The 15,916-nt window shown below is 36.7% G+C and overlaps 1 protein-coding gene across 2 annotated transcripts in view; it reads right to left on the bottom strand.

The window, feature by feature from the left end:
- Window positions 1-15,916, bottom strand: part of Cep126 (centrosomal protein 126) — a 51,528-nt gene that overhangs the window by 18,233 nt on the left and 17,379 nt on the right. For both annotated transcript variants that reach the window (XM_028763390.1, XM_028763391.1), the window contains 3 exons: window positions 14,461-14,572; window positions 6,468-6,666; window positions 2,947-5,056 (listed from right to left, as the gene is read on the bottom strand). In XM_028763390.1, coding sequence (XP_028619223.1) covers window positions 2,947-5,056; window positions 6,468-6,666; window positions 14,461-14,572 — 2,421 coding nt within the window. The remainder of the gene's footprint in view (window positions 1-2,946; window positions 5,057-6,467; window positions 6,667-14,460; window positions 14,573-15,916) is intronic.

The raw sequence follows: 15,916 nt of genomic DNA, 5'->3' as shown, positions 1-15,916 counted from the left end.
GTTTTGCCTACATGTAAGTATCACCTGTGTACTTGCTGCCCATGGAGGTCAGAAAAGGACACTGAATCCTCAAGAACTTGGGTTCCAGGTTTGTGAACCACCATGTGGGTGCTGGGAATTGAGCCCAGGTCCTTTATAAGAACAACTAGTGCTTTTAACTGACAAGTCATCTCTCCAACCTTAATTTTCTTTTTTTTTTTTCTTTTTTTTTTAAGATTTATTTATTTATTTTATTTATGAGTACACTGTAGCTGTCTTCAGACACGCCAGAAGAGGGCATCCAATCTCATTACGGATGGTTGTGAGCCACCATGTGGTTGCTGGGGTTTGAACTCAGGACCTCTGGAAGAGCAGTCAATGCTCTTAACTGCTGAGCCATCTCTCCAGCCCCCAACCTTAATTTTCTATTAACATGGTTCTAGAACATGAACAAAGGTCCTCAGGTTTGCAAATCAAGCTCCTTACTGGGTGTGTTATCTTCCTAGTCCAGTGATGATCTTTTTGATGAGCTATCTGTAGTCTGCAGTTGTTCAATTAAAGACCACTATCAATACTGCTGTGACAGTATTTTGTACACGGAGTTTCTTTGAGGTAGACAATCTAGATAATGATGATGGGCTTTGATTCAACCACTGTGGATACTAGTGCTAGCTGTTGTGCAGTCAGTCTGCTCTTATAACTTGTCCTACAAAATGTTAGATTTTCCTAGCTGAGCACCATGTTAACTTAAACCAATGCTTTGCAACAGACCTCTTTATACTTCTTTCCTTGGTACAGCTTCTCTGGCTTAGACCTGGCTGATACAACTGGTCTACAGTTTTATATTTATTGTAGTCTTTTATACATTTTGCCTATGAGTCTTGACTAGATCAGTGCATTACAAATATCTTTTCCCATCTGGTGGTGTGTCATTTCAACCTGTTGATTTTTTTTGTATGAAAAAAACCCCTCCAATTTTAATGTACAAGTATCATTCTTAATAGTTTATAGTTTTTACATAGAGTAAAATAAAGCTCATATTATTCTAAAATATTATGTCCAAAGCTTTTTTATTTTTCAAGTTTAAATCCATAATTTACATGGAATTTATTTTTTTATATGAGTAAATGAAGGGTCACTTTTACTGACTGTATATAGTAACCCAACTGAATAATAAAATGAACCCCTTTTCCCTGAAATGTATTGCCAACTTTGTTAAAAGTCAAGAAATTAATTACGTGAGCCTGTATTTATTCTAAGCGATATAAATATCATTCTGCAGATGCCACACTGCTAATTATTGTAACTTTAGATACAATATCTAGTAATGAAAGTTTTAAACTTTGTTCTTGAGATTGTCTCAGCTATTCTTGGTATGTGCATTTAATAATGTAAATATTAGAGTCTGGCAATTTTCACAGAGCCTGTTGGAACTACATGGCCTCAACATGTATGCATTTTCTTCTCCACTCAGATCTTCTTTCACTTCTCTTTATGGTATTTTTAGTCTTCTCTATAGGAGTCATTAAAATCTTTACAGTCAATTATTCTCATAGGCTTATATTTTAAATGTTATTTAAGAGATACCTTTATTAAAATTTCTAGGTCTGACCCTTTGAAATCCTAAAACATTTTGATTATTATTCTAATTTTGTTTCAATCGCCATTTCCACCCAGCTTTGTATTTAGTATGGGATCCTGACCTGTCTGTCTAGTAAAGCATGTTGTACTCATCAGTAGCAACACTGCTCACTCTGCCACTGTCTCTCCCACTAAGTTCCTCTTGGCCGACATCCTTTGCCCCTGAGGTTACTTTTACCTTTACCTGAGGCCCTTCTAAGTAGGCTTATTCATTATAAATTTTTGTTCATGTTCAGATGAGGATAGACACAATTATTTCACTGTAAGGAATTAGTCTGTGCTTTAGAATATGACCCCATGTAATGTGTTTCAGTGTATATTGCTCTTCTTGGCCTTCTAACGTCACAATCATTTTACTAATCTTTTTCAGTGTTTTTCTTAGACTCTCTTCATTGTTCACAGCTTTCAGTCTTGCTTCCATAATCAGTCTCCTAACACTCAACTGACAAAACAGAAGCCATGGCAGCCCTCCCAATTCTTTCCTACTCCACTTCAAATTCATATTCTCTCTCTCTTCTCTCTCTCTCTCATTCTCTCTCCTGTTCTCTCTCTTGTTCTCTCTCTCTCTCTCTCTCATCTTAAAAGAACGAAGTTTCCACTATACATTTAGGCCCATGTAGTGAGGACAGAAATGATCTCAGCAGAATAGAAGCAAATGAATAAATTCCCATAGTACAAAAATAACACCCTTTAATGTATAAGCCATTTGAACAACTCTTATTTTTCTCGATTACTATAGAGTCTGGTTTATCATATTTTCTTAACAACTGTTTATCATAGGGTTTTAGTTAAAAAAGGAAATACAGGATTTAGAGCCACTGAGATTTGAATTAAAATATCACTGATGATTAGAGACTTAGAAAATGAAAAAGAAATCCATCATTATTTATTTTATATTATCTAATTTGATACATTCAGTTTTTTAGAGATATTGCAAAATTAATGTTAAATCATGAGACAGTTTCAGTCAAAGAAATTTAAAACCTAGATTTTTGTAGAGAAGTACTGAAGAGATTTAGGTTACATTCTTTACATTTGATTTTCTATCTACTAATATAGTTTTTATTCATCTAATTGATGAAAGTCTTAGGGCTGGAGAGATGGCTCATTAGTTTAGAGCCCTTGTCTTTATTACAGAGGACTGGGGTTTGCTGGCACTTATGGTTAGTGGCTAACAAGAATCTGTAACTCAAGTTGCATGGGGATCTGACACCCTCTTCTGTTCCAGGACACCCAGGACTATACAGAGAAACCCTGTCTTAAAACCATCGGCCCTCTGCATCCCCCACCCCCGTCAAAAAAAGAAGGTATAAATTTTACACTTACCAGTGGCCCTCTCATTTTGGCGTCCATTGATTCTTCTTCTCCATGGTAGAACTGATTCTTCTTCAGTATTCCTATGAGTCAAAGACTGGTAGCTTTCTTCAAAAACAGGATTTCTTTGGGTACAATATACTGCTCCGTCTTTCTGGAAAGCTGTGCCATTTGAAATGGCTTTTGCTGAGGTTTGGCACTCAGAAGAGTAAGGACTTGGTAGAGCTGGGCTCACAGCAGGGAAGTTAGAACAAGTGTCTGAGAATGGGAGACTACTTTCTTGAGTCCCCTGGTTCAAATGGTACTCTGTTGGAGGCACAGATGCTGAACTTAAACAGCTCTGTGTCACAACATTCTGAGAATGTTCAGGTATGGCTGACTGACATGGAGACACTTGCATATTTTTACCACTTTTAATGTTTGTTAGTGGTTTAGGTGAAGAATGAGGCATAACTGGTCTATCCTGAGTTTGGGCCAGTGTATTGGCTTTGCTTGAAGACTGTGGGTATCTGACAGTGGGTTTTCTGTTCTGTACAAGGCCTTTCTGGACCTTTGAAGACCCTGTTCTTCTAGTGAATTTTGTTCCTCTCTGAGCCTTAGCCTTATGAGTCTTAGAGTCACTAGCTTGTACAGGGGCTTTGCTTTCTTCTCTTTTGCAGGCCGACCAGGCTTGTTTGGCAAAGCTATGGCCTAAAGATACAGAAGAGTTCGAAGGCACACTGTCCATTTCATATCCTCCTAAATCAGTAACATTTTCTGAGACAGAATCAGCCTTGGCATTCTTTGCACCACCAGAATGTACAGGACATTCAGGAAAACTTGCCAGGTTGCTGGTGCCACTGTTAGTGTGACAGTGCTGTAGCCACTGTGGAGCCATTCCTGCTCTGTTCCTCACTGGGTGGCCATCATCTACACCATTTTCTATGTTAGTGCTTTCATCAAACCACCGCAGTTTTTTACTAGTCTTTGATATTTCTGTACTTTTCGCTTTCTGTTTTGTTAATTCAATACTATCTCTAATAGTTTCTGCCTTTTGGTGTCTAAACTTAAAACCTTGATTCATAACTAATGTTCTCAAATAATTATGTTCATATCTGGATTCTTTCTTTAATATACTCTTAAGCAGCCGCACCCCATTTTGTTCATGGACGCTGTGTTTCATGCTGTGCTGGTCTGGCAAGTCACAGTCAGGAGGGTTGTTACATAGTGGTGCTGATGGGCCACTTTCTTTTTGTTTTCTATCATCTGAATTAGAATTTTCAACTGCACAGGTGGTCTGAAAATTGTCTGGAAATAAAGACTTTTCTTTATTGCAGTTGAGATGTTTTATCTTTTCATGTTTCACATTTCCCAATTCATCTAACTTATCAGAACACTGCACGGGGTCAACTTCTTTTATTTGTGTGTTGTTCTCTGCTAAAGGCCCACCTGACTGTGAATTAGGTGACAAAACTAGTACAGAAGAAGCAGGAATTGAAGCAGTTCTGCTTTCCCAAGTTAACTTGGAAGGTGTCTCTTGGATGGAAAACGAAGCTGCTTCCTGGGTTAGAGATTCTGGGGTAGTCCAGGCTCGACCAACTCTAAATGCTGGGCTCTCAGTTCGCAGGGGCCGCTGTCTTTGGAACGCTCCATCAATGGGAGCACCTGTTCTCACAGCATTACTTTCAGCAGTGCTTTCTCCTTTTCTATCTAGTGCAACTACAGACGGACTGCACACAAAGACCACTGGGTCACTAGTAGTGCTTGTGGTTCTTCCAACTGCTCTGCTCAAAGCAGGTGGATTTTGTTCTTTACTATTCAAACATTCCCATGAGGGCAGAACATTAGATTTAATTAAAATATCTGAAAAAGATGCAACAGGCTGAGTATTCTGAGCATCTAAGTTTGTAAGCCAATTGTTTATATGCTGAGTTTTAGAGAATGACAGTTTATCTTCATCAGAGCAGTTGAAATGAGCTGACTGTAGATTTGCTGACTTGAGGGGCGCAGAGTTCTGCGGGATTGGCATGGAAGGCTCCATACTGAGGGTGATGTAGATTCCTTCACGCTCGCCAGCCTCAAGACTGTCTATACTTGAGAGAGTTTCAGAATTGGTTATCTGATTAACTTCATCACAAAATTTCTGAGGGAGAAAAAAAAAACAACACTGTTTTGTGCTGTAGACTAACAGTATTATTACTGAGTTTAATTCTCCTTGACATAGAAAATAGTGTGACTGTAAACAATATAGGTATAATGTAATCAGCACACCTCATGGCAAAAAGTAAAAAAAAATAACAAAATCATAATACTTTCTTTCATTTCAACTTCTGGCCACCAGAATTACTTAGAAATAACTGCTATTCCACTTAGGGTATGAAGTTTCTAAATACTAAATTAATTCTGAAAAATACTTGTTTCTAAATTATATATTCTTCCTGAAACTTTCATTAGACTTAAAGAGACTCTTAAAAAGTTCTTTGACACAGCAGCCATTGAACACCAGTAGCTCTCTGGCTAGAATGTGTCTTCATGAATCCTCCCGCCTTTCATGCGGAGACTGTGGTGATCCTGGAGAGGCTACCCAGAGCCCAGTTGGTTATTTTACACAGATGCCCACATAGGCTGCACTAAGTGCAGTTAGTGGGTTTAAACAACAAAGCACACCAGGTTGGGAAAGAAAAGTGGTGGTTGTCAGGAACAGGGGAAGAATTAGAAAGACAAGATTATGAGTACTTATTAAAGTCTCAAACAATAAAGAAGAAATAAAAAAAAAGAAAAAAGAAAGAAAAGAGAATGAACTTTTATGACGCTAATGTGAACTTTCTGTTGGTAGGAAATATATTCTTTTTATAAAGGACTGGAGTAAGGTTTTCAACTCTTGCTTTATGGAAGAGATGAAGATCTTCATTTAAATCAATACACTAGGGAAGATCACAAGTTCAAAGATAGCCTTGGTTAAATAGTGAGTTTGAGGCCAGTCTGGGCTAAATTAGATCCTGTGTCAAAACAAAATACAGACAAAATCCACTCATGGATCTCATTTGGGAATTGAACCAGCAGGTTGAATGAGATTCATGGAGTGGTCTTAAACTCATTTTACATTTTCTTATTGAAGTATGTGGATTTAGGTTCACAAACTATCGGTTTTAGGGGCTGGAGAGATGGCTCAGTAGTAAAGAACACTTGCTATTCTTTTTATTAATAACCTAATATCCATATGCATTATAATTTTTAGGTCATTTTTTATAATATAATCTCAAATAAGAATACTTATATTACACTATACCTTCAAACACCTCTATACTTGTAAGAAAATAACATTCACACAGCATATATATTTTTTAAATAGATGGAAAAAGAAGAAGCAGAAAGAAAAATGGGAAAAGGTCAGGAAAAACCCCCAAGTTTTCTTTTAGCACCTGTGATGAAGTTGTGCTGACTTATCTGCAGTTTTTGTTTTGTTTTTTTGGCCTCCTTTTGACGAACACTGAGAAATAGGGCAGAATTATTACTATAGATTAAAACACTAGTAAAATAGTTATAGTTCATACTTGCAAATCGCTTAAATGTTGATTCTCTAGGAGTTTCTGTGTCTCCTCCAGTTTAAGCTGGAACACATTTTTGCTAGTAGCTAGGTTTGCTATGTTGTTTTCCTTCATTTCTTTATTATGGTTAATTCTGCGTACGAGATGTTTTTGATGTTTATGATCATTTTTTGACAACGTTGAACGCAAGGTAGAATCTATAGCTCTGTGAACAAGATATGAAAAGATTTAGTTCATTTAATTGAAATTAACTTATTTCTGTAAGTATATAAATGACACAATTGTGTACTATGTGCATGTGTCTAGATAATTTCATATAAGGATATTGGAGGAATATATAGATATATTATAATGGGACTTCAAGGCAATGAGACCAGAGTGCCAGTAAAGAAGAGCAGCACATAAGGATGCTCATTCATTCATGACTTTGATCACTATATTCTAGTTTTTTAATCACTTGGGCTAGGGTAGAAATTCTGTGACTTTGCAGCCAGTTTTCCTTTCTCTAGATATATATTTTAATATTTACTAGCTTTTGTTCTTGGTGTCATGGCTACTGGGTATTTCTACATCCTTGAAAGAGTTGGCTGAGATTCAAGCAGATAGAAATTATGAATGCTGCTTTGTCAGGGTAGGTATGAATGTTCTCCCTATATGAGAGTGTGGCTCTTCCTCAATCGTGAACATAAGCCATTATTTTTAGTTTGTTTCAGGAATATAATCAGAAATACAAGCACATATATTTTTTTTTATGCTACAGAAGGAGTGTCTTCAATGTCATCTACTTTTAGTGTGTCCAATCAGGACATTACCTTTTTTAACAATGTTGTACTGTCTGGAAACTCAGGGCACCTCTTCTATTAGACTCTTTTGTGCTTCTTGTAAACTCATAGTTTGTTACATTTTAGTATATACACTAAGTGAAAAATCTAATTCCTCCAAGATTAAGATGATGATGAAGGATACAGAAAATGAGTCCTGTACTAAGGCCAGTTGCATGAATCCCAAGGACATTTATTACCAACTCAGTTATTTTCAATTAAATCAGGATAAACATTTTGAAGGTGGCATATTGCCACATGTGACATATAACTATCTCCAATACCCATATATGTCTTTATTTAGACAGGCCAGAATTGTTGAGGTCAATGATTACTACATTCCCAATTATGCCCTTCTTATCACCAGGAGATCAGGGCTAGTGAGAAGGTATTTAGTACATGTTCTTGAACAGTGATGGCATGTTTGTCGAGTTTTTTTTTTTAAACACTTTTCTACTTTTACATCATCTTTCCCCTTTAGTCACCCTTCCCAAACAAAATAGGAGCTAAATCTACGAATGTCTAATAAACTGAATTTATTTACCTTTAAAGTTGTCGTCTCTCAACTTTTTCTTCTCTATTCCTTTCTTCTCTACTCCACTTTCTTCTCTCCTCTTCTCTACTTTCTTCCCCCAGTGAGGAGGATTGAAGGGATGGATAGGAATCAAAGGAGATGGGGAAGTAGAGACCGAGATAGAGTGACGCATGGGAGGAAAGGAAGAAGAAATCATAAAAGAGGAGGAAGGAGGAGGCACTGGAGAGGGAAAAGCCAGATAAGCTGGAGACAAACAGGGAGAGGGAGATGAATTCAAGGGAGAGGGTAAAAGAGGGATAGATGAAACAGGTAAGGGAGGGGAGGTGGAAGGAGGAGGAGAAGGAGAAGAACATATAGATGAAGAGGAAGAGACTGCTCCCAAGGATGGAGAGGATGAGGAAGTAGAAGGTGACGATGGCAAAGAAGAGGATGGAGAATGACAGGGAGGTGGGTGGGAGAGAATCAAGGCAGGCAGATGATCTACAAAGGCCTGGCACTGATTTGACAATGTTGTGGCTTGTGGAACAGATTTCTGAACTGACTGACAAGCATCAAACCTAGAAGAAGGTTCAGGCAAAGGAGTGATACAAGAGATGGGTGGGGCTGGTTGAGCTGGATGCCTGGATAAACTAGAAGGCTTCAAAACAGGAAGAGTCTCCAAGGGGGTTGGAGAAACAACTAGCCGAGCTGGAAGGGACCTGCGGATAAGCGCAGGCATTAGAGTTGCTTGGGTAGAATGCTGTGTTGCAAGGAACTGTTTGGGTCTGAAAGTTTTATAAAATAATCTGTTCTGTGAGTCAGGATCAGGAATGTTGGGAGAACTTCGGGATGGGGGAGGTCGAAGGATAGGTGGCCCAGAAGGAATAGGGTCTGGTAGATTAGGGAAATTGTTAGAAAAGCTAGAAGTAACTGGGGTTGGAGGGTGAGGGAGGTATCTGATAGGATAAGAGAGTAATGGGGCTTGTACAAAGGTCTTTGGAAGTGTAGAGGGGACAGATGGAAGGACACAGGTCTTGGAGGTAGGAAAAACTGGATAGCTAGGAAGACTTTCGGGATGATGGGATAGCAATGGGGCCCGTGAGGCAGACAGCTGGCCAGAGAAGTAGGGATCAGGATTGGAGACAGCTGGACAAACAGGAATGGATCTGCATAGGTGGGAAAGTATTTGGATAGGCAAGTAGAAAGAACCTCATTAAGATTTTAAGAACTCTTACTGGGCTGCCTGGAGAGTGTTGACTGACTTTATTCTTTGGGGTTCCTGCTTGATCTTCCATTGGTCAGCCACATCCCTCACCCTGACTGACTGAAACATGTACATGGATGATTCAAGTTCACCTGTCCTTTCCTTTCCAAGTCTGATGCACAGATTTGGGCTAGAACATCTAGTTTAAACAACTAGTGTGAGGATCAAAGGCAGACATCTCAGGGTATTAGTGGTTCAGAAGGACCATCTCATCACAAATACATGGATATTGGAGATAGATATCTAACAAAATCATTTTGTTAGAGGGTTTATCGACCAGAAATGCCAAACAGATTAGCTTTGTGATAAATTGTTTGTGATGAAAGGTTGATTATTTCTGAGATTTTAAAAGTTAGTACCTTATTAATATTTTTATATCTCATTATTACCTGAAGTAGTTCCTAAAACTGATTCTTATATTTAAATTGAGGCTTAAGTATTAGTCTCCACTTTTCTAAACAAATTTCTGTTTTAGATTATAACATTAGTATCTTAAAATATCTTAATTTACAACTAGCATTTTCTATGTTAGAACCACCTCTTCGGCTGAGGCTATGGCTACATGGTAGAGCCTGCACAAAGGCCACTCAGTCCCCAGCACCACAACCCCTGCTCTGATCTGCTTCTCAGGAACTGCTTCTTGGCATCACTTTATTTCTGAACCCACTTTAGGTTTATATTCCACTGAAATGTATTTCTAACATGATAATAGTTTATTAATTTTTGTATAAACACTTGCAATGAATTTATTTACAAAAAGCCAATAAGTGATCACTAATAGTCTAAAATTTCATACATATATATATATGATATTTATAGTCTATAAAATGCTTAATATATAATATTTAACACTGTCAGCTATTTGGGGAGAACAATTCAACTGTTTATTAGTTAACCATAGTATTTCCTCTCATAGATTATAGATATTTGCTTTTCAAATGACGACTTATGCTACATATGTACATATACACAGGCGATCATAAAGACACAAAGTATATTATAGAAACACAAAAACTAGGTATTTTGATACAGAATGAAGATTATTTCTCAGAAACACAATATATAATACTTAGTTATTTTAGTATAGATTTGCTAAAATAATAACATAATGCCTCAGAAGAATTGAAATTATTTTGACAGTTTAACCCTTCTAAGATTGTAAACAACTGCACATTGGTGAGCAAGAAAAACAACCATGCTTTCATTCACTATACAAAAGAAGTATTTTTAAAATGGAGAATATCTGATCAGCACAAAATACTAATTGAACACAGAAAAAAACCCATGGAAAGTGAAAGGTCTCTGTATAAAAATGCTAAGTAGTTTAGAAGTTGTAAAGTCAAAATTCCCTATGAACTCAACTGCCTTGGCTACTATGTGCTATCTTTTGTCCAGACAAGCTTTTCCATAATATTCTAAAGTCATACTGCCTTCATGTCTCTTACTTTGGTTCTTAACGCATTTCTAGCATGCTTCACTTCAATGTGGTGCTTGGCTTATGATCAACTACTTACTTAGCCAATTACTGTAAAAATAGAAATGTGACCACTGTCTTTAATGGCTTTTGTTTTCTAGCTATCATCTTTTTATAGCTCCCTGGTTGCCCCTTTTCAGGCTCACTCTTGAGGCCAGCCTTTTTGAAGTTTTGAATTTGGAGACCCTCTTCCTACTCTACCAGAACTCCTCATTGAATCTTGTGTAAACTGACTGTGATATTGTCTATATTTGTATATGTCTGTAAAGGGTTAATGTTATCTTTTTATCTTTCTCACTGGGCTAGATGAGTATTGGGGGTACCTTTCTAAGTTGGTTCTTTGGGAATGGTTCATCCACTGTGTCTGCATTGTTCTACAGTGGTGCTGTCATTTGTAGGAGCTATGAACTCAGCAAAGACTAACTTTCAAATACTTTGTGGCCTTCCCTGAAGGATGTTCCTATCCAAGGATACTGTCATGACTTTTACTACATGACATTCTGAATGATTGCTTAACTGCAAGAAGTGCTTGTTTTTGATGACTATCTTACTCATTTGTATAGCTTCAGGTCAGTTTCTACCCTCAGAGAGTTTACTTACATCTATGGTATTCTCCCTTATTTCTGGAATTCTTCTAAGATGTATAGCACTAGAGTTCAGTATACTGAACAAAACTATAATCTGGTTTGGGAAACAAAACTACTCAAAAAAAAAAAAGTAATAATAAAATCACAACCTTTATCTCTTCCTAGTCATCTTTGTCTCAATTTTGATTAAAAAAATTTAACATTTATAAGAAGACTCCTATCTTTTGATTAAAAAAGCTTCCGTAAAAAAATTAAAATATCAACATATTCTCCTTTTTAGTGAAGTTCACTGTAAAAACTTTGCAAATAAAAAACACCATTAACTTTAAAATTAATCAGATTCTATAAATTAATTAAGTCTATACAACTTAATGAACATATCCATTAGAATTGCCATTTGAAATGGAAATGGTGAAGCTTCACATGAAAATTTACATTTTAGTACTGAATATTTTATGCACATATCTACCATCAAACCAAAGCTTTCATGATGAAATTAGCACTAGAAAAACAATTAGTTTTATTATATCTTTTCCATAACTCATATCCATTCTTGCATTCACTTCTTTCTTATCACCTTATTAAATTTAGCTGTTTTCTTGTTATACTTTACCCACAGTATATTTGTTTATATATATACATGTATTATTGGCTAGAGAGACATATGAGAGAGGACATATGGTTTATTTTTTTCTGAGATTGTGTGACCTTATTTGATAATGTACACATACATCCATGTATATTTTTAACTTCATTTTTCTTTACAGTTGAGTAGTGTTCATGTGTGTGTGTATATATATATATACATATATATGTATATATATACATACATATATATACACACTTATACATATATATGTGCACACACATATCTCATGTATATATACTATATCACATATATCTCATATACATGTGTGTACATATATAATTTATATATATATGTATATATATATAATATATATATACATTATTCACTCATCTGTTAGACAACAAAGCTGATTTCAATTCTTTGCTTTAGTGAATAAAGGAACAATACACAAGGGGTGTAAACATTTCCATGATGGTACATGGTGTTGTCTGGGTATATGCCCAGGAGTGAAATAGCTAGGTTATATGGTAGTTCATTTTTTACTTTTTTTGAGAAGTCTCCAAACTTCTACTCAATATATTCTCACATTTACCTTGGCTGTTTTTATTTTCTTTATGCTATCATGCCAAACTTATAATGTATTTTTTCATGAAATATTGTTTTTTTCTTTCTTTTTTCCTTTCTCCATTATCTACTCTCTCTTTATAATGTATAATAGTCTATAATGATTATAATAGTATGTTTAAAGATTTTATTTGTTTAAAATTCTCTTAAAAATTGAGGAATAAGTGCATACTCTATTTCTTTTAAAACCCTTCTTTGTACTTCTTGTGTGTGTATACACATATACTAGAGAATGCGTGTGGAATTCAGAGTTCAGCTACATAAGTTGGTTCTCTCCTTTGACCAACTGGGGTCCTGGGGAATCAAACACAGGTTGACAAGCTTGGTGGCAGGTGTATTTACCTGCTAAGCCATTTTTTGGTTTTGTTGTTGTTGTTTGTTTGTTTTTCGAGACAGAGTTTCTCTGTGTAGCCCTGGCTGTCCTGAAACTTACTCTGTAGACCAGGCTGGCCTCGAATTCAGAAATCTGCCTGCCTCTGCCTCCCAAGTACTGGGATTAAAGGCGAGCGCCACCACTGCCCAGCTCCTGCTAAGCCACTTTGATGGTCCCAACGTTTATATTTCTTAATATAAACCTCTCTCTCTAATCTCATATCTAGGTAAGCTCTTAGCATCTGTATTCTCTGACTCACCTATATTATTGTTGCTGTTTTTGACAGGGCCTAATGGTCCTGAATTTTTATCTTCTTGCCTCCACATCATGAGCTCTGGGATTAAAGACATGCACCTCCATTCCTATCTCAAAATATGGGTCTTTCTTTTTCTCTTGACCCCTCCCCTCTCTCTCTCTGAAGTTCTGGGAGGTCAAGCCTGGGTCTGGTGCATGCTAAGCATTTTCCACCGAGTTACTGTGCCAGTGGATTCAACTACACTTTACCCTGAATATATCATTGCTTTGTCACGTGTGCTCACCATTCTGTCTACAGCGCCATTTGTTCTGATTAACTCATATTTTCTTCAAAGCTTGGCTGAAGCATTCTTTTTAAAATGAGATTCTTCAAAATAAAGAGTAGTTCTTTTCTAATGAATACTGAAAGGATTAAATTATGTTTTAGCTCTAATCAAGAGAAATTCTAAAAATGAAATAATATTTTGAATAGGTAAATTATTAACAAAATTTACAGCCTGAAACATTAACAACTTCCTACAAGTAAGTATTCTGATTATTACTACTCATTTGATGTAAATCTATGTATTTTGCATGGTGCTGGTGCTCCATCCCGGGCCTTACACAGGTGAAACAAATGCTCTCCACTGAGCTACACCCACAGTCTCAGTACTTTACACAACGCCATTCTACTTCTCTTTAAGGTTATATACTATGGATTATACATATATTTTAATTAAAAAATAATTTATTTTTATATCACATGCACTGGTGTTTTGCCTGCATATATATTTGTAAGAGGGCATCAGATCCCCAGGAACTAGAGTTACAGACAGTTGTTAGCTGCCATATAGTGCTGGGAGTTGAACCTAGGTCCTCTGGAAGAGTAACTAGTGCTCTTAACCACTGAGCCATCTCTCCAGCCCCTAGGGATTGCATTTTTAACAGTCTGTTCCACACTGCTTTCCAATGCTTCATCTAGTTCTCTGCATGTAATAACATAAAAAATATTTGGAAAAAATGAAAAATACATTTGCTAGAGGAAACCTAATGACTGCCTAGTCCATGCTGTTCCTTTTATATGCTTTAGTTAGGAAATGCTGGAGGAACCAGAAATAAAAGTGTACTTTTTATTGAGACAACAACAACAGAATTCTGAGTGAAGAAAAAAAATACCACTACAACTACAACATTATTTTTTTAAACAAAATACAATTTAAACAATTGTATCTCTTTAATATAGACAGTAAACATCAATATATTGAAACAGTATTGATGCTTTTCATAGAAAATGATTCACTATTGGCAGTATTTGTACTACTAGAGTATAAGACACCAAATTACAACTTTGACTTAATACTTAATTTATGAAAAAAACAAAAAACCTAAACAAATTTTAAAACAAAGATAAGATGTAACCAATGAAAAAGATGACAAATTCAGCAAGCATAAAGCCACTTGATTATTATACAAAAGAGATAACAGTCTAACATTAATGCAGTTATAATAAATTACTCACCGCCAGTTTGTTGCTGTCCTGTGGGAAAGAGGAATGTTTACTTCTGATTTTAAGTTGGATTCTTGAATTTGTTTCAGGGCTTCTTCTAACGGAGGAGCTGGATTTTGAAAAACTAACAGAACAGTAAAAAACAAACGAAGAAAAAAACCAATAACGAACCATTCTATCAACAGTGGTTTCTTGATATATAATTTTACTTAAAATAAAATATTTCAAAGCTCTTATGGAATATATTTACACTAGAATAAATATTTTAAATTTGACATGTAAGTCATTAAACACCTGTTACTTTGAGATTTTATTTAATATAATTTATTTTTTCTGAAATCATAATTCATTCACACAGGGGTTATAAACACAGAAAGGCAGGATGTGGGGAAGGGAATGACACTGGAGTGTGGGTGTTCAGGGAGAGTACAGATATCTTTCAGGACAGGGTATCGGCTGGGTGAAGGTTCAGGGGACAGGTCACTATGACTCTACCTATGATTCACTTGTCCTTATCTCAGTTGGTATTATCTGCCAAGGCTACCTATTTACAAGGTCTATGACTACTCAGGCTGGTAAATTTCCACAAAAGCTGCCTGTTGACATTAACTTATAGCCATCTGTTTCAGTGTTTTTCCACTGAGACCCAAGACTTGGTGTTAGTATACATGTATGACAGGCCTATTGCTGATTTTAGGCCTATGGCTGATTTTAGGCCTTCAGTGTGTAAGCAGGGCTGCCCCTGCCATCTCCTCCCTTCTCTAAGTATAGAAGGGCTATGGCAATTCTAAACTTGTGAAGGCGGGGATAGAGGCCTGACCTCCAGTATTGGAAGGGGACCTTGTAATGGCTCCTGTCCCCCTGTCGTTGTCCAGTAAGGCATGAGGGCCATACCCGTCCCGATGTCTTTTTCCTGGAGAGGGGATACTTTTGACATCATCCCCTATGCAGTCAGGCTTGTCCATCAGGAAACCCAGAGAGATATTTTTATCTTTTATTTATATTCCCTTGCAGTGCTTAGCCTTGCAGCCTAAGCAAGAATTCAGATAGCCTGTCAGAGGGGATTCTGGGTGGCCCCACTCTGCTTGGTCTAGGGGCAGAAGTCCCCCCTTTTAGGTTGGGTGGAGATGGTTTTTGGAAACACCCTGTATAAAGTAACAACCTCATCTTGAGTCTCGTGGTCCTCCATAGCTAACTTATGATAATGTATCTGAATAGGTTTTGCTACCAAATTATTTGTCTGTTGTATCACAGAGTTAGTCTGCCTATTTGAGGGCCAGGGAGCAGCAGAAAAAAGCAAAAAGAACCCAAATAATGATCCCAAGATGGGAGGAAATAGGGTTGACAACCTTGGAGAGGCTGAAAACCAATTCTTATACCAGCATTCATCTGTCTCTTTTTCTCTCTGATTTTTCTTAGGGCCTTCACTGACCTATTTCATGCTCTCTTTAACCCTCCTTGTCTTGTC

Source organism: Grammomys surdaster, unplaced genomic scaffold (assembly GCF_004785775.1).
Source record: "Grammomys surdaster isolate TR1022 unplaced genomic scaffold, NIH_TR_1.0 138, whole genome shotgun sequence".
NCBI classification, from domain to species: domain Eukaryota; kingdom Metazoa; phylum Chordata; class Mammalia; order Rodentia; family Muridae; genus Grammomys; species Grammomys surdaster.
This window is presented reverse-complemented; position numbering and strand designations above follow the sequence as displayed.